This window comes from Bombus vosnesenskii, unplaced genomic scaffold, assembly GCF_011952255.1.
Source record: "Bombus vosnesenskii isolate JDL3184/JDL3185 unplaced genomic scaffold, Bvos_JDL3184-5_v1.1 scf7180000013304, whole genome shotgun sequence".
NCBI lineage: Eukaryota > Metazoa > Arthropoda > Insecta > Hymenoptera > Apidae > Bombus > Bombus vosnesenskii.
Genome location: NW_022882953.1, coordinates 3,079,640 through 3,098,884, shown reverse-complemented (window position 1 = coordinate 3,098,884; position 19,245 = coordinate 3,079,640). Strand labels below are relative to the sequence as shown.

At 42.7% G+C, this 19,245-nt stretch overlaps 1 protein-coding gene across 4 annotated transcripts in view; it reads right to left on the bottom strand.

Annotated features, from left to right (window-relative positions):
• Positions 1-19,245, bottom strand: part of LOC117234404 (protein groucho-like) — a 172,069-nt gene that overhangs the window by 21,964 nt on the left and 130,860 nt on the right. For all 4 annotated transcript variants that reach the window (XM_033495562.1, XM_033495561.1, XM_033495560.1 and 1 more), the window contains one exon: positions 9,936-9,961. In XM_033495562.1, coding sequence (XP_033351453.1) covers positions 9,936-9,961 — 26 coding nt within the window. The remainder of the gene's footprint in view (positions 1-9,935; positions 9,962-19,245) is intronic.

Here is a 19,245-nt window from a genome sequence, read left to right as displayed (position 1 = left end):
AGGACAAAAGACAGACGGAGGAGGGTGTACTGCAAAGTATTTAAAAATATTAAGTACCCCCGACGGAGACGGATATTAAGACAGAGCCGTGAGGTAGAATCGACGAAGGGATGGAACGCGGAAAAGTAAAAGGAGCGATAGTAGCAGCGATGGAGATGGTGGATGGGGCAACGACGGCGCCGACGATGGTGGTGGCGGAAAGGAAGCAGAATTATGGGATTGAAGCGCGACAGGAAGCACGGACCTTGGGAGGTTATGGGGGACGAAGGATGAGGGGACTACCGTTGGTAGGAGAACGTTTCAATTAGTAATTAAAACGTGCCGTGCTACTACTACCTCTAACCCTCCTATCTCGACTTTACACAGTGGCTGTTGCCTCTCTTATATTGTCGTCGTCATCGTTGCTACCGCCGCCATCTTGTAAATTAATTAATGCGCCCCTAACGAGATCAGAGGTGTCGGTAAGGCAGCTGGGATCGGTAGTTCTCTACCCTGTCAGCGGAGAGGGCGAACAACCTCCTCGATGTTTCTGGGGATGAGCGTGGTCTCCTCAGCCTCGTGCTACTTCCCTAGAACCATTTCCGTTCTTTCACATCGATACACACGTGCACACCTTTCTCTCTTTGAACTTCTTTTCTCTTTTTTCTCTTCTTGCGTGTCTCGATTTTCCCGATTTTCGTCTCGTGTAATTGTAAGTACTATTTACGTACGCTAATCGATTAATCCCTCTTAAGGTTTAAAGCTGTCTTCGAAAAATTCTCATCTTGGCAAATTGCTCGTAAAAATGTAAAAGGGAAACGGAAGAAACTTTTCTCATTTTCAAATAGACACGCTTTTTCTCCACTTTCTCCGCTTTTTCTATTGAGCAGAAAAGTAATCGGTAAACGAGTCGTGTTCCCGGTAGCTGAACGAAACTCTCGTGTGACGCGGCATCCCTCGGATCTCGTCGACTGCCTTTCCAAACGTTCAATCAGGAACGACCCTGGACCAGGAGTGAATTAGTCCGTTCCGGGGATCGAAGTCAAAGATTGCTGGAGCAAAGGGTAGGGAGAGCGGTGGTTGCAGGCAATGTTGGGACTCGGTGTCGGGATCTCTCGACCCTTTCAAACCCTTTCATCGGCGCTTCGTCCGCTTACATAATGCAGCCACTCTAATTAAAATAAATTACACTCTCGCGTCAGTTCGCTCTTTTATCCGTCATATCCCCACCATCCTTGCACGGCGACGTTTTTTATCCTCGCTCCGTCGCTTTTTTTGCACCGCACTTTCGACCACCAGCCACCAGGTAGCGAGAGACACCGGCTAGGTAACCACCCTCTCCCTCCTTTTCCTCTCTTTTCCTTTTTCATCCCGCCTCTCGCTCCCCCCTCGCTCGTTTATTTGCACTTTATTCGAGATTTAATTTACCGACCTCCGGGCGACAGGCTCGTTGGTGTGCGCTCGACTCTGTGATGGGATTAAAAAAAAAAAAAAAAAAAGATCACGGCGGGAGGAAGGCGAGAAGGCCAGCGTCAACAGAGTGTGAGTGGCAAACTCCCGCGACCAGAGAGAAAGAGGAGTTGGAAAAATTGTGCATGACCAAACAGCAAACGAACTGCAGGAAAAATGATTATATGGAAGGAAACACTGGGAACCAAAGATGAAGAACAATCGATATGCCATGGTCTCTATCGGGGCTGACTTTTCGAGGCTTACAAGCGGAGACTGGGAATATTCTCGGGCAAAAGAATGTTCTTAAGCCTCTCCGACCGGCATTCGCGTTCCATTGGAGGCTTCTCGAAACGGGAAATCGATAATTGCAGTCGCGTTTGTTCGACGAGCATAATAGAGAACGATCTTTTAAACCTGGCAATTGCTTCATTTCACCCCTGTCTTCGCTTTCACCTTCGTTGTTCCGCTAATTAACGCTGAAAATTCCGTGTTCATGGGTGGAGTGAGGAAGAACGGGCACGATCTGAAATTATCGAGTCCCGATATCCACAGTTCTGTCTGTGAAACGAGCGTCGTTGAACGACAAAACGCGACGAGGGAGAAAAAGAAATCGTCGGACGAGGCTGAACGAGCCTTTGATCGGCGCGAAACTCGTTGACCGGTCGCGCCCTTCTCGAGGATATTCGCCGTCTCGCTGTCAGCTCGTTCTCGTTCCGCGAACGAATTAATGCGGCGCCGTTTCTCGAGCACTTTTCTCATTGGCATCGAGGGCCACTCGCTTTCGCGACAATTTGCCGCGAGCTATTCGGATCGGCCGTAAGTATCGTGAAATTCAATTAAGTTCGTGCTTGTGCAACTCGAGCGATCCGATTCCTCTCCTTTTTCCACCCCCGTGTGTACCCTTTTCTCGCTCGGCTCTCACAGCAGCAGCCTGTGAACGCTCTCTCCCACCAGTTTGTAAAATAAAAAAAAACCGCCTATACCACGGCGTCGTGACGGCGATAAATAAATATTCCAGAGGCGTTCCAGCTTTTTTCTCCCTCTCGCCTCTCTTTACCCTCGTCTTTGCTCGCGCAAGCAGCGAGAACAGTCGCCTCTCGGTGTTTCATGAATTGGTTATGAGTCAACACCTCGACCGAGCCTGGCCAAGCGAGATTCAGAGGAAAAGCAGCAGACGTTCCACGCTTTCCTCCCTGTTCTTTCTTTAACTCTCCCCTTGCTTGGTATTTCCATTTCTTTTTATTTCAACTCAACCCAGACGTTTCTCGGATCGCGTACGCTTCCGAGGAGCTCCGCGTGGAGAAATATTTTTCCGGATTGCGAGAGGAATCCCGAGACGGTACGCCGTCTGTGGAGAATAGTAGCGTGTCAGGGGTGGCAGAGGGTCGGAGCAAGAGGAGAAAAGCTTCTTCCGGGAACGGGAAGACAGAGCTTACCGGTGCACGAATAATAACGACTCACATTCTCTTCCGTTCGTCGTCAGTTTTCGATTCGATATACGGGAGTTTTCTCCTTCTTTCTTCCCTTCCTTTTCTATTATCCTCTCTGGTCTCTTTGCCAGCTTTTCCTTATTTCCTTCCGCGACGATTTCGTTCGACTCGGTTCCGTGAAACCGTGCGCCACTCGGTCGATTCATACCGGTCGTCGGGATCGGATTGCAAAGGGTAAGTGGCGAGGCAAAGCGCGACAAAAAGGGGCTCCCTGACGGCGAGAAGAGCACGAAAATACAGCCGGATAACGAGTTGTCAAGGGGGATGGAAGTTTTATCGTATGGCACGCGAGCAGGTATAAATCCGAACCGATACGGCAAAGTGGAGCCGTGGAAAACAAGACGCTTTTCTTCTTTTTACGCTAGTCGAGTGGGTGATACTGTGTACTACAGAGGTGTAGGTTAGGCGGATTTTATTTTCAGGAATGTCAGATATACAAAGGGAAAGAGGAGAAGACTCCGCAAGTAGATTTGGCTTTCTTTTGAAACGTAGACTGCCGCTCTTTTTGTTTCTTTTTCTTTTTAAGTTTCAGAACGATCGAATTGTATTGCTCGATTGTATAAACGATATATATATATATATGCTCTTTTTCCAACATATTTCTTGAAATTAATTGTTCTATATTGCTTTTTTAATTCGTTGTGTGTAGTCTGTATTCTGTATTCTCGTTGTTATTAATTTTACTTTATAATTAATTTTTGTTCTACATGTTTTGATAATACGTATCCAGTAAATATGTGAAGATTAAATAAGTTGCTTTACTGTTATTTAAACACGTTAACTGTTCTTTCAAATTGGCACGTAACAATAAAAACCTTATAGGTAACGATGAATTTCAAAACGATACAATTCGTAGAATATTATAAATGGTTTAAGACGCGTTTTCCAAGTACTTAAATAATAAGTTGATAAAAAAAAAAAAATAAAAAATCGTAACAATTTAATTATTGGAATATCATCGCAAAAGTTTTGTATAGCCAATAAAAATTAATTTCTACATCAACTCTATATCTCGATATTCGTTCACAACCTACCACAGAAAATATCTAAATCCTGCTGCGATATTCGATATTATTTCATCGAAACACAAAAAGCTCTTACCAAGCGAAACAAAATACACGATGGTATAAATTTTTGTTTCGTTAATTTCGTTTCGGAGCCGGTGTACGCACGACGTACAAACACGACGACACGCCCTCGACCGAAACCAGGACCCGTGCATCGAGCGTTTTTAAAACGCTCTTCCGCGCCGCGTTCTCGCGTGTTTGCGCACCGATCCAGCGGAGAGCATCTTGCTCTCGACGTTGCCTGGTTCCCCGGGGTTAATTTTAAATTGCGCCCGGCGTTGCTCGTAATCCAGCTAGCTCGTCGCTCGCGTCTACGCTCGAGTGTAAACGTTTGCTCGCGCGCGGAACCGTGGAATTCAGCGTGGATAAACAAACAAATATAAATTTCTGTGCAGTTTCTCCCCTCTCTTTATCCCCCTCTCATTCTCTCTCTCTCTCTCTCTTTCTCCCTCTCCCGCCCTGCAACACGACTGAATTCTCCTGCCAGTCTTCTGAAACGTGGAAAACCAAACAACCACCATCATCTGTCTCTTCCATTTTCCTCTTTCTCTCCGTTTCGCATTTGCGCTCTCCTATGCACATTTGATCCCGACCACGACGAACCAGGTCGAAAACTACCATTATTTGGAGTTCCAATTACGCGACACGCAAGCGAGCAAGACGCGGAGCACGCGTCACGTATTCTGTTCCCAGCATGGAAAGCAACGGAGCAACAGTGAAACGGCGAGGTTGGTGGCGGTGAAGAGGTGCAGGGGGATAGCGGGAAGGGTAAAAGGACCGACGTACTAGCAATCAGTAACATTATACGACGCGACACGAGCCAACCACCCCATTAGCATTCATATTTCAATTTCATAGCCCTCCGGCTGGTGGTTGTACGGGATCCTGTAAGGCTGCCGGGCGGGGTGTGCAACGGAGATAAATACCAGTTCGATGGAAGGGAGAGAGCGTGAAAGGGAAACGGGTTGGGGAGGCTGGCAGTTGGTGGGATGGGGACAGGTAGCGAAAGAGGATTACCAGGAGGAAGCGGGAAAGGCTGATAGAGGGTGGAGAGAGCGATAGAGACGTGTGAACGAGAACGATGAAAGGGGCGGAGAGAGATGGAGGAAGGGTAGCGATGGGAACGATCTGCTCGTGAATAATAGGGATTATTTAAGTTTGGATTAATCAGGATTTTGGTGCTTTCGATAAATAAACTTATTTTTTATGAAACGGTGGTTGGGTTCGAAATACGATAGAAATGGATAAAGCAGGTTTAACGAGAACGGTTCGTAGAATTGTTAATTTTTATAAAAGGTTCTTTTGTTAGTACTTTTTAAAAGATACGGGTATTTCAAAAATTCTCCTTCTTCCTTTTAGAACAGTAAAGAATTTTAGCGGAAGAATCCTTTGAAACATTTAATAGAGATAGGAGGGTCTAAAGTTGTAAAGAATAAAATTTACTCGTGGTCGTATTTTCAGTATTTTAATCTCTCTGATATCTTTTTTAATAGCGCCAAATAATCGTGTCGATGTTTAAACTCGTTGAAAGCAACTGAGATATTATATTCGCTTTCTATTAAATTCCAACAAAATTCCGATAATAAACAAAATCCAGCATAATTCAGGATTTTTCAATGGTTTTCTCGAGCAGACGATTTACCAGGATTGGACGGCCGTCGATTGAAAATTTCCAAACGATAATCGAATTATTCCCATCGCTAGCCGGTCCGTACACATTATGAAAGCGCGGCGAGATTACGTACGAGCGCGCTCGTCCCGGAGAGAGCAACGAGGAGAGGGTATGAGAGGGTGAACAGAAACAAGCGAGAAACACCAAGGGGCAAGAGAGAGAGAGAGAGAGAGAGAGAGAGAGAGAACTGAATGGTACGAGAGGGGGAGCAGAAACAAGCGGGAAACACGAAGGGAGAGAGAGTTAATACCGATGGAAACCTATTACCATCTATCTCAATGCCGGTGTAATGGATGCGCAGCCCCGATTATCAATCCGTAATAATTGTGCATATTAAACGGACGCTAATTATCGGTCCGGCCGCGGGCCGGGGGCCACGGGCAACGCCGGCAAATTGCGCAAGTTATGCTGGGTGTGTACGCTGTTAAAACACGGCTCGTAATGACGGTCGCGGAAAAGAGCCACGCCGAAAAGATAATTACGTTGAAAATCACTCGCTGACCGAATAATGTAGCGCGGATTGGGCTCGCGCGACCATGTTTTTCTGTCGTTCGCGAACATCAAAGAGAAAAAGGAGAAGAAAGTTATATAAAACACCTGGATGTTTTAATTAATAATCCTCATTGATCGACTCACGCGTTTACTGAACGTGGTTCTTATGTGAGCACGATGGCCTTCCAGCGATTAATTCAAGGACTGTCGACAACTAAAACATCGTTCTTCTACGTACAAAGAAATCAAAGTAAGAGGATATAGAGCGACACAACAAAGGAGGAATATATTTGTTTATATACAGTGTTATATACAGAAATCATTGGATGTTCGAAGATAGCACCGGTATAAATTGATGAAGCGTAAAGAGTAAAAATTAAGATCGTTACAATTTTGTAGAGATTAGGCTAAAGTAAAAAATGAGTCGAAATTAAACTCACAACAATTACAAATATATCCTTTAATTCGATTCTTCAACCTCGAATCGGCTAACAATGTCAAAATACCGATGTGACTGCTTTTGCCCCTAAGCCCTTTCTTTGTGTTAAGTTCCTCATCTCTGAATTTAAATCCAGTAAATGTGTTATTTATATTGTTGTCACGTTCGCTATCAGAAGATCATCGACGCGGCACAGCTCGATCGAAACGACCAAAATCCTCCACCAACGCTCCTCAATCTTTCTACCATAGCGAACCCCAAATCACGATCCATCTATCGCTAGCTAGCAAAGCCTAGCCCGAAATAGATTCACAGTTTCCCAAAATCGTTCTATCCGAATGTCAAGAACATCTTGACCACGATCGATCGTCGAGCGATCCTTCAGTGATCTGACTCGAGAGAGATCGGAAGCGGAACGCGAGAACACGGTGACCCCTCCGAGCGGTCTCTCGAGTCTTTTTTACCAGCCCAGAGCGCTTTTAATAAACGCGCGCCGCGCCCAGCAGTCGCTTTATACTATCAAAGGTGGGGTAAAGGGCGTGCGTGGAAGAGAAAAGGAGGATGGAAGTACAGGAAAAGCGGGAAAGGGAGAGGCAGAATGTATAACGGTAGAGAAGAACGGGGGTGCATTTGACGACGAGCTTTTTACGGCCCTGTGTTCCGGTGTTCAGGCTTTTACGTCCATTTCAGGTTTCCTCCTCTTCCACCGGGCTGATTCGTAACCTTCTCTTTCTTCTTCGCGCGCTCTTTCTCCCCTTTTATTCACTCTGTGCCCCCCAAACCCTCTTCGCCATCCCCTTTTTACCCCGTTTGTTCTCTTTCTCCTGTTCACTTTCGCGCTCTCTTTTCCCTCTCTATCGTTCGACCGCCGGTTTCTTCTTTTAGTTTCGTAGCCAGCTGATTTTATTTGTTCCTCTGTGGTATTCTCTTTCAGCTGCGTGCTACGCGAACCACACACCAGCAGCGTCGCTTTAATTTCTTTTACGAGATGAAATTCGACGCGGTCCGAGTCGTTCTTCTCCCTGCGAGAACCCGCTACTTCCGCTCGTCCTACCGATTCCAAAATCCCCGTTCACGGTGTGTATATAATCGAGTATAAGGCTGCTTTCACACGGAAATACGTGTATCCGTTACCCAGCAGTAAAACGGGGAAAAATAGTCATACGATAGCGCATCCATTTAACAAGGTGGCCGAGTGTTGATAACTTTCTTAATCCTCTTTAAGTGAAACCACAAAACGGGCTGACAGTCTGACTATGAGAGAGAATCGAACGAACTGATACTGTATTTATCACACAAATAGAATAATAAAATAAATTTCTACGATTTTATTTGTTGCCTTGTTAGTATGACACGACAAAATCGGTTTTAAATTGTCTAATGCATGTACATTGAAATATTGGCATCTGTGAGAACGATAACGAGTTGGACAATTTTCCAACAAAATTTAGAACAAAACACAGATGATGTCAAAATCGGAGTCTGCAAAATACGTATCAAATGAGAAGGGTTTTTCCAAACTTACTTATGATTAAATTAAGCAGTAATATTTCATTCCATCAACTGTATCGATATATGACAAGTCAGTTAATTTCTAAGTAATTAATTAAAATTTATCTGCCCGGATAATAATAATATAAGATATATAATGATAATAAGAGTGTCCGGGTATTTTTGTGCGATGACGTATGCGTATCGCCATGTGGAAGTAGCCTAACAATTGTACGAGATCTTTCACGGAACACGACACGCGACCCATAAAACCCGGCAAACGGTCGGATTTTACGAGCACCGTATCCGTTTCTGTCGGATCAAGAAAACGAGGGAAAAACGAACCGATACCGGCTCTCGCCCTCTCGAAATTCGATTCGAGCGACGTCCATTCGCAGATTGTAATTGCGAATCTGTTTAATTCCCAGATTCCCTCGGAACCGAATTCTCGCGTGAAAATAAATTCATAGATTCGTTTGTTTTAACGAACTGCGGGGAGACAGAAGGGGGAGGAAATGGTAGCATTCGGTGGAAATCGAACGAGTTTGTTTGGCTGTGCGCGATTTGTGTGCTGGCTGCACCGAGTAAATTGGTCATGAATTAGAAGTTGTATCGGTTAATGGTAAACGTGCGGTTGATTTGGGAAAAAGTTATCATACAGTTTTTCGTTCAGAGTCGAATAAATAAAATTAATTGGACCGGATGTTATTCGTATAATACGACTTCTAAAACACGTAATTGTGGATTCGATTTTTGTTAAAGTTTCGTATTGTATTTGTAGAAAAATTGTACTACTCTTTTGTTGGAAAGTTTTATCCACTCCCATTTAGTCAATGTATCGTTAAATGATTGAGAGCAACGTTTTAAAAACGTTTCTCCAAACTCACGTTTCCTGGGAGTTTCATAAGCCCGTTTAGTTTTCATTTCAACGTACAATGGAAAATCTACAATAACACGAACGAAAATAACTTTCTAAGATCAACAATAACGTTTTCTGATTATCCTATGAGGTTAATTTAACAGACAGGCGACTAAAAATAACGTTAAATTCGAATGTAACTCTATATTTCTACCTATAAACTTGAACAAATCTAATAACATCAATAATATAATATAATATAATACGACTCTCTGTAAAACCAAACTGATCAATTCCATCTTTTCTGAAGTCCCCGATTTACATAATACTCAATATATAAAAAACCAGAACACTTATTGCCATTACGTGATTCATCACAAAAAGATAGCTTAAAAAATCGCAAATAACACAGTACATTTTAAAAGATAATTCTTCTACCTAACTGTCATTTTTGCCTACATTTCTACTTACAGAGTTCAGTATATATCCACCCAAAACTTGAAAAATCTCATAAGAAATTTCCTTCTTAAAACAGAATCTTCGGTTCTCCGAATTTTCAGAAATATTCTAAATTTTCAGAAACGTAGAAAAAGTTTGGGAACGCGATTTAGCGTATCGCGTGGATGCAGTCGCGTCGTTTAAGCGGAAAACACGGCGCGGGAATCGTAGTAGCGGTATAGTGGTCGGCGATTAAACGCTATCGGTGCACGTGTTGCTTGTATTTACGCGGCATGTTGCATCTCGCAAAGCGAAATCTGTCGTGAGGAGAAGTTCATCGCTTTCTCAATGGGATTATCGTTTCAGTCGGCGTCGAAATTCGTCGTGTTCGCGGCGGGTCGAAGAGAATCCCGACATCGTGTGCAACGATATTGCTATTTGCACATTGAACGCCTAGCCGAATAACCGTTTTCGTTGTTAATAGACTGTTATCGATTGCCCATTGGCGAAACCGCGATTCCACCATTCTCTATCGGTTAAATTGTTTGATACTCACATGCCTCTCCTCCGCCGGGTTAAGACCTGCAACAGATGAAACGATGCTGTTAGATTGGAATAAAGTTTTCTTTTAAACATACACACTCATTTGAGAATTTAAAAAAAAATCGACGTATTTTTAATAACACTTGAATATTGTACATAAATCGTAGACTGAATACTGGAAAGATCAGTCATTTTGATTCATAAACGAATAATGAGAAAATTACTTCGTTAACAAGTATAATTATTCGCGAAGTTTTGATTTCCAACTGAAAAGAAATGTCATTTTTGTAATTAGTTTTATATTCGATCTCTCAGTGACGGTTTTTAAAGTACAACAGCAACAAAAGTAAATATAGAAGAAATATTAGAAAAAAAATGTCTAGTGTTAAATCGCCTGAATTTTTCAAGAAAATTGTTACCAGTCGAGTTGAACGTTTTATATTGACATACATACATATTGATATACATCGTAAAAACACGAATCTTACATAAAATGTAATAATCAAATGACTAAACATTTTAGCATAAAGTACGTTGCATAGCGGTATTCCCTAGCGAAGAAGCTGCTCGAGGAATTCATATTAAACGCAGCGAACAGCGTCACGAAGCATTTAATCAAGAACGTGTCGAGTAAGCAGCTTCCCATATAACTTCCTGTCAAACCCAACAACTCATTTACACAGATATCATATTTAACCTCGCATTTCGTCTTAGAACGACGCCAAATATCAGCGTCGCATTACAAAAACAGAAAAATTATCCATAATGAAACATCCCTAAAACTGAAGTTATTAGATCACGCTGCTTTAACCACCGTTCGATTCACGTAATTCAACAGCGTAATTCAACCACAAAAATTACATTTTCTTATATTATATTTTTATTAAGCTCTAAAATTAATTATCCAGCTCGAGAACGTTCCTTAAGTGAACATTCGTTTCGCGATTGTATCCCGCCTTTCCTTTCTCTGAAACACTTCAAACACCGCTGGCTGCCCGCTGAAGACATCGTATTTCCCGTGAAATTGAAGTTTCGCAATGTTTTTCATGATTATTGCGGAACAGAGTCAGCGGTATGCCGGCAGAATCTTTTCCGCGCTGGCAACGAGATGAAAGAAAAAAGCTGCCAGGACGAAGGAGGAGCCAGATTCTCTCTCTCTCTCTCTCTCTCTCTTTCTCTGCTCTCCTCTCCTCGAGGATTTCCGAGAAGGGACGTTGAATGAAAGAAAAGAGGGCGAGAGAAAGAGGCAGGTCGAAGGCGATCCTGAACGAGGAAGCTTTGTCCTCGAGATGCCGGCTTCATAGTTTGCCCTCGCTCGATTTCCCCAACCTCCCTCCCCTTTTTCTCGTTTCCACTCTTTATACTTTTCGTAGGTACACTTTGTCTCGTAGGAAATACCTTAACGATACCATTCTTCGACTGTTGTTACCCACTCCACGACACGGCTATACACGTCGAATCGTTTCAGTTTCTTCTACACGTCAACCATTCTTGTAGGCTGCTTTTGTATTGCACCAATCTTTTTATTTGACTTTTTTTTTTTTACTGTAAATTGAGAACAGGCGTTTTAAGATGCATTATAGAAAATATACCGCTGGAAAAGTTGCAGCGTATTTAACTTTGCTGCATTCTTCGAGTTACTTTCGAATCAGTCGAATTTTCCTATTGTTAGGAAGTTTTCAAAGTTTGAAGAGAGAAGGAAATAATCATTTTCTTTCGACCTTTTGCTAGAGATTTTGTTAAACGTCATATGGCTTTTTATTTGTTAAAAAGGACAGCATGATTCCAGGTATAGAAATCTAACATCTGTTTAAAATATTACGCATAAAAGCTATTAAATAATTGAGCAACAAATGTATTTGTTTATAGTTTACAAATGTATAGTTTATAGTTTATAGTATAGTTAAATGTATAGTTTATAGTTTAGTTTACAATTAGCTTTGAATTTTAGTACGTTGCATTTACATACAAAAACGTGAAAAAAGATATGCTTCTATTCTTAAAATTGATAAGAACAAATTTTTCTCATACTCAACGAAAAACCAATCCTAAGAAGATTAAAATAAAAGACGAAAGATAATCGCTATAGAAACTTTATAAATTAGAAAACCAGAATTCCTAATAAGAAGCTACTTTCTTTTTGATGAGATAAAACGAATAAATGGTTCTCTTCCTGTTATATAAGTGCCGTAATAAATGTTGTATATGTGAAATGATTATAGTAATTAAAGTTTCGTCATGATCTCTATATAAATCACCTCTACATGGGCGATCAGTGATCCGTCAATAATTACTTTTTAATTGCTAAAGTAATGCAACGTAATTGGCGTTACTTCACACGATTCTATTGCAGCGTCTAACTGAATTTCTACGAAGTTAATAGCAATGAGTTTTATATTCGCATAAACAAGCTGTTGGGCATCAATTCCTGTTTTACCAAGTTTCTATCTGGCCATCTAATCGTTCGACTCGATCTTTAAGATATCTCAACACGTAAGGTACTAGTTTTTTATACGACTTTACCATTACACACTTACAACATTTTTGCTTTGTTCTATTTTCCTGCAGTCATCTTGCTGCAATCGCTTTCTAGTTACCAAATCAGTACCATACTCGCTATAATTTAATTCCTTTACTTACTTGAAAAAAAAAAATTATATATATCATTGCACTACCATATATAGAAACCTGAAATATCGTTCTGTTTCTCAGGCTATAAACCGAAACAAGATAACATTTATAGAGAAAATAATTAACGACAATGGAAACTGCACAATTTTTTGATACATTTTATTATAATTAATCGATACTTGCGATCGGCAAAGATCGATGATCTTTCCATTTTTAAACGAAGCTGATTCTTCAACGAAATTTCATTTCCACATCTCAGTGGTGTTATTTAATTCGATTTAATATTTGCAGAAAAATAACACAGCGGAAAATATCATCTAAAACCAGAAGAAAACATTCATTCAAAATGAATACATCTTCATAGCAGCGTAGAAATTTATCCGCGAAACTAGCTGAGTAGCGAGCCAGAAGCGGAGCAATTTATAACGCCCAGTGGCTAAAGCAACAGTCAGGACTCCGGTGGTGCAAAACACAGGGGTCGCGGTCAAAGAACGAATTAACGTTACGCTGGCAGCACTAAACGGTCGCCTGGTATCGTCGCTGGCGACAAGAAATCCGGCGTAACCCCCAAGTGGATACGGTTCTCGAGGGCAGGGACGGCGAACGGAAAAACCCGACGCCATAAAGCTTCCGGAGGCGAGCTCGCGACCACTTGTACAAATAAAGTAATTCCTGGAGAGAGCGGCGAGCTCACTTGCACGTTCTTGCACGCCGATAAAACGTATCCGCCTCGCGAGGGTGACTCCGCCGTGTGTTTTATGGCCGAGCAAATTAAGGAAAACCCGTGGCAAAAGGATCCACCCTCGAAGCCATTACCGAGTTGTCGTGGGTGGCGGAGCGCGAACAGAAAAGGGTCGTGAATTTTCTGCCCGTGAACCACATCCAACCAGGAGCTTTCCTTCGTCAAGAGGGACAAAAACGAAAGAGCATTTTCGAGCGTGCTCGTCTTACGCACGAAACTCACCAATATACCTTCCTTCCTCTTTTTCGCTCTCTTCTGCTCTCTTGGGTGCACCGGCAATCCAGTGCTGGCTGGCAGAAACAGTTTCAGCTGTTTCTCGGCCCCTTTGCCGCGCAACTTCCTGCCGTGGCTCGTAAACGGACGCGGAAGAGCGCGCATAATTTCCCACTAAAACGCAAAGTGCTCGTTTGCCGCGCGAGAACACGTGCATCTTCGCGGGGATGTCGTCGAGATGTCGTGCGCGCGCGTTCACCTTTTCCGCGATCATTAAGTCGAGTGCGAGGGAAATATCAGGCGAGGTAAGGCCAGACGGTCGTTGCGAAAGTGGAAAAGCTAAATCAGAGTGGTGGAAGAGATACGCGAGCAGCGTAGACAGGGAAAGGTTGCTAGAGCGACGGTGAACAGCTTCAATAAGGATCGGTAGGCGAGTTGGTGGAATTCAATTTGCGCGGAGATTCGACCGGTCCCGGGCGCCATTGTCTTCGCGAATTACGCGACGATTACGTTTACGTAATTCATCGTGGATGACCGGTGTGCAACCGCTATCGGAATACAAAGAATCGATTGAACGGGGAGAGCAAGTGGTGGATAAGTTTAACGACCCGATCGGACGAGAAAGCTAACTTGCTGCTGCTCTCTTTGGATGTCGTTGAAAGAATACAAGAGCAATGCGAAAGAAAAAGCGGGGGGGAAAGGAAAGAAAGAGAAAAATGGGAAGAACTAACGATGAAAAGGAGGACAATATCCGGGAGAATTACGAGAAGCGTACACGGTCGAGGGGGCAGCGATCTCCCGGGGGACCATTACTCGCGCAACTATCCACGATGAAATGGTAATGCAAGCGATACCGGTTTCTAATCGTCTGTAAAAGAGTCTTGCCGACTTACTTCGCCTCGCGTTCTGGTAAATCGTTTTGTGAACGAGCGGACAGAGAAAGAATCGGATGAGTGGTGGAGGCAGATATTATGTCCGACGGCGAGGAGTCGTTCGACGAGGGAATCCGGGCAACTCTGTTGAACAACCAAGAGGGTACGAGGAGGTAGAGGGAAGGAGACGCTGGTGAGACAGAGAGGCGAGGGGTGGGACGAAACGATAACGGCCCTGCTGGAAACAATTCGCTGGGGGCAATGTTCCGGAAAGGAGGGAAGAAGTTTCAGTTGCCGCGACAGAAATAGTGGCCCATTACGGTTCCTTGCCTCCGATGCTTCCCATTTCAAAAGGGTGTCGACGAGATTCCCCGTCGTTCTAATATTGGAGAGGGGAAAAAGACGCATCGCGGATCGAGACAGTGATTTCAGATGTCGCGGTTGTTTCGCGACCGCAGTTTCCTCCAGAGAATTGAGTCGTATCGAGTGAAAGAATGCTATCGCGACGATACTAGCAACAGAGATGTATGTACACGGATGAACGTGTATAACCGAACTTCCTCCTACGGCGACAACATTGTTTCCCGTGTATGATCGTGTTACGCTGAAATGATTTTCTGGATTTTTATTCTCTCGCGGGATATGCGTTCTCCTCTTTCTTTTTCAAAAGAGTAAGGTACAGAGCGCTTTCCTTCGAAACACAGGTAAACTTCCGTTGAACATTTTCCAATATTTTGTTGTAAAATTTTGAAGATCGAAATTGAGGAATGAGAACTATGATTTTGCAATGCGTTCTTCAAGAGACGAAGTTATCATCAAATTAAATATATGCTTTAATAATATTCTCTAATTCATGGTTTCGACAAAATTATTTAACTTCTCTGACTCAAACGTATGATTTATTACCTTGCAATTTATAGTTTCGAAAGAATTGTACAATTTTTGTAGCAACGTAAATATGTAGCTCGTAGTTATCCATCGATGGAACGTAAGAATTTATCTGCTATTTGCTCCAATATTACGCTCTCAAATACCGCTCTTTTCCAACAAGAACTAAAGAGTGCATCTGAAAAATAAGCAGAAACGAATCGAATCGAACAGCAAACAAAATTCCCTTCGTTCCTCTCCATTTGCTCGGCCAGAAAACCTGCAATCCAAAAGACCATCCTCCATTGTCACGGCTGACAGGCAAACTAACTCGAACCATTAAGCCTGCACCGTTTCCGGTCGACTTCCATCGGTCGAGCAAGTACCAGGACGAAAAAAGGAAAAAAGAACCTCGATCGAGCTTCGAACGAGCCCGGAAATTAAACGAAGACGTCGTTACGGTACATATTCGCAACGATGATGGCTCGCAATTTTCAAATGATAACCGAGAGAAATCGAAGGTTTGTTCCAGTGAAGGAATCATGGCAGGAGCGAGGAAGAACGTCATAGGGTGGCGGACTCTCGGTAGCTGAGATCAGACGGTATTTCATTACGGCGCGGCGGGCCGACAACGCTCGGAAAACGCGAAACAACTTGGAACAACTGGCCGGAGGTTATACTCGGCCCGCGGTAACATAGTTAGGCGAGAGTGTAGCTGGAGATATTGCGCGAGCACGGCAACTACTCGGCTGTGAGTGGAGTGAGTGGAACGCCGGGAAGAAATAGAGTGAGGAAGGGGCGATGGAAGGACGGAAAGAGAGAAACGCGGCAAGTGGAAAGAGGAAACGGACGGAAGGACGGGAGAAAGGGCAAGAGAAAGAGGGCAAGAAGGGCTTTGGAGGGCGCGAGAAGAGGATGAGAGGAACAGGCTGAGGGGCGCGAAGGTTTAGAAGAGCCACCTAGAGGTGGATGGAACGAAAGAGGGGAAGAGTCGGAAGTACTCTCGTGTCAAGAGGAGATTCTGAGTGCTCTTCTGAGAGACGACCATGCACAGCGCGCGAGCAAGAGAGCCGACGACGTCGACGACGAAGAGAAGAGAGGCGTTGCGCAGAGAGAGGACGCGAGTGGAAGAGAAATAGAAAGACGAGGTTCGACGAAACGCGAGGGATGGGGACCACGGAACCAGACCAGCCTGTGCATAAACGTACACGTATGTACTTGTCTGTATGTGAGTGTTTGGCAGAATGTGTGCGTGATAGGAGAGTCACTTGAAGCTCTCGCGACTTTGTCAGCGCTACATGGAGCCTAAGTGCGAACGTTCTTGCACTCGTGTGCCGTCCCAAGGAGAGGGACGAGGACGCGCCGGTGCACAAGTGGATCTTCGAGGTCAAGATCGAGGGTTCTGCGAGTTTCAGGCTTAAGCACGATCGTTTGCGTCACCGTTGTATTGCGGCCCGCTTGAAATATCCCTGTGTCACACGCTATGTGCGCGCTCTCTCTCTCTCTCTTTCTCTTTCTCTCTTCTGCGTTTGCATTGCCACCCTACTCTCTACTATGCTTCCTGGCTGCCTTGCATCGCGTTACTATCAATTTTGTTGATAGTTAGGGCTTTCAATGGAACGAACTTTGATTTTTCCTTCCTGGTATTTATATTATTAGGTGCTTTTATATTCGTATAAATGTTTTAAAAATTTTACACTTGAGATTTGATATATTTATTGCTTCAAATAAATTTGGTTTAGGTTAATGTTCGATATGTAGGCGTTTCGAAAGGTCATGACTTAATTCTAGAAACATTTACAAATATCTAGCGTTTGTTACAAAATTCGTTTCTGATAGATTCGTTTACTGCAGTAGATGAGATAATTTAAATTAACTTTGGAGGCTATAAATTGTAGGCATAAAACACCATCCTCCTGCAAAATTATAGTTGTTTAATATATACGTATGTACGTTAAATAACCTGCGTCTTTGCTTACTGATTCAAACAGATTTCGTATAAATATACAATCTGAGGCAGGAAGTCAGCACATCGATGAATGATTGACAAAAAAGGTTATCGACCGAGTATGGATCAGTCATTCAACAATCACGAAAAAAAGTTCCAACGTTGAATATTAAAAGATTGAAACGCTTGAAAGCGTTTTTTATTTGTAAATTTTTCAACCGCAGTGAATTTTCAATATTTGACAACTCCATTCCACTGATTGTTTCCTATTAAATTTTCATGCCCACCGATTAGTTAATAGTGGAACAAACATAACAAAATTACGCTTATCTTCTTAATCCTACTGCGACTGTCAAATTTTTATATACATAAACAAAAAGACTTCGAAAATAGGGACAGACAGTAGACTTAACTTTTAGTTTACGTGTATGGAACTATTTTGAACGTAGAGCGTAACTAAATATATTTATATAATATGCATTATAGATGCATAGAAATCTGTGTTTCTTTTATTAACAACTGATAAATGATACGGATTAACCGTCATTCATTTATCTGGCCAGAGGTTCGGTTCCATAAGAACGTTGTTTAGTGTGCGTTGAAGTAGAAAGTGCCACCTGTTCAGACACAGCGGTAGAAGATTCTCGACGAGAAGATATTGCGACACAAAGTTGCGTTAGCTCAGCGAAGGGATTCGATTTACTAAAGTCGCTGACCTTGTGTTTCGGCGTGTTTTCACGTAGATCAGCATCTCGTTCGCGAGTATTTTGAGTATCGAACGCAAACCGGCAGCCGGATTCGAAGAATTATTGCACATTCGATCGCGTTTCCTGCAACCTTGCCTCTTGTTTTTCTACCTGGTCTTATCTTTGCTCACCGTCGTATGGGAAGCGAGCGTTTGCAACCGGATCCTCATGAGACGATCCAGAATGTCATTCTGCATTCCGCTCGATTCCTCGCGAGCAAACGGAGCCGCCTGTTTTGCAACTCGGTTACGGCGAAGTCAAACGACGAAATCGCGAGATAAGCGTTTCGATAGATCCGTTTCCTTTTCGCGTATCTTAACATTATGATGATATAGTAGCCTCGCACGAGTGTCAAATGTTAGCGTACAATTACTAGACGACAGATATTTATGCAAATTTATATTTTTCTAAACGTAATTAAAAGAATGGAAGTTACGAGATTTATTTCACCAACTCCGGTATATTATATGTATATTGTCTTTGGACCTGACAAGCTATCTGCCTTTCGTTTATGTCATGTTAAAATTCTCCTATCTAATCGCAAGCTGATATTAAACTCAGGAAAGCAAGAAAAATGTACTTGTCATGACCATTTTCTGTGATCTTTGTATACGTAAAAAAGAACTGTATTTAGTAAAAAAAATTTACAATTTTTCCGCCGGTAAATAGTTCTCATTTCAACAGAAACGTAACCGGCTAAAACAGAGACCTGTGAAATATTTTACTGATATCGTTGTTCGCTTTCTGGTAACGTTCATGCAGCATGGAAAAATGATCGAACTGGGTACGAACTGATGAGAAAAATTAAGTAACGACTGATTACTTCTGTCAAGAAGTTGATTGTTCTTTGTACCGTTGCGAAACGGTTTTATGGGATCGGTCATGCAACGAGAACAGTTTGTAGTTTTGTTTTGGAGTAACAGAGAGAAAGGATCTGAATAGAGTAATAAAGCCTATCTGTGTTCAATCTCTGGCAAATAATTGCTCTTTTAGACAGGTTGCATTATTAATGGCTTTAGTTTTGAATTGTTATGTAATTCTTTGTCACGTCGCAGTACGATAAATAGAAGTTAAATTTGTCGTAATTGGGTATGTTATTATGTGTTACCAGTCGTACAATGGTCTCCGATTAATTTTTTCTCCCTTTGAAACTTGATTATGTCTTTACGTGCAACGAAACGCCAAAAAAAGGCAATTGCAATTTCATGGGCCTTAATGAGGTATACGCTTAATTAAGGATACATCTATCACTTGTGAATCACGATGGTGAAATAACAAAAAGCTTGATCTTGCGACGTTCAACT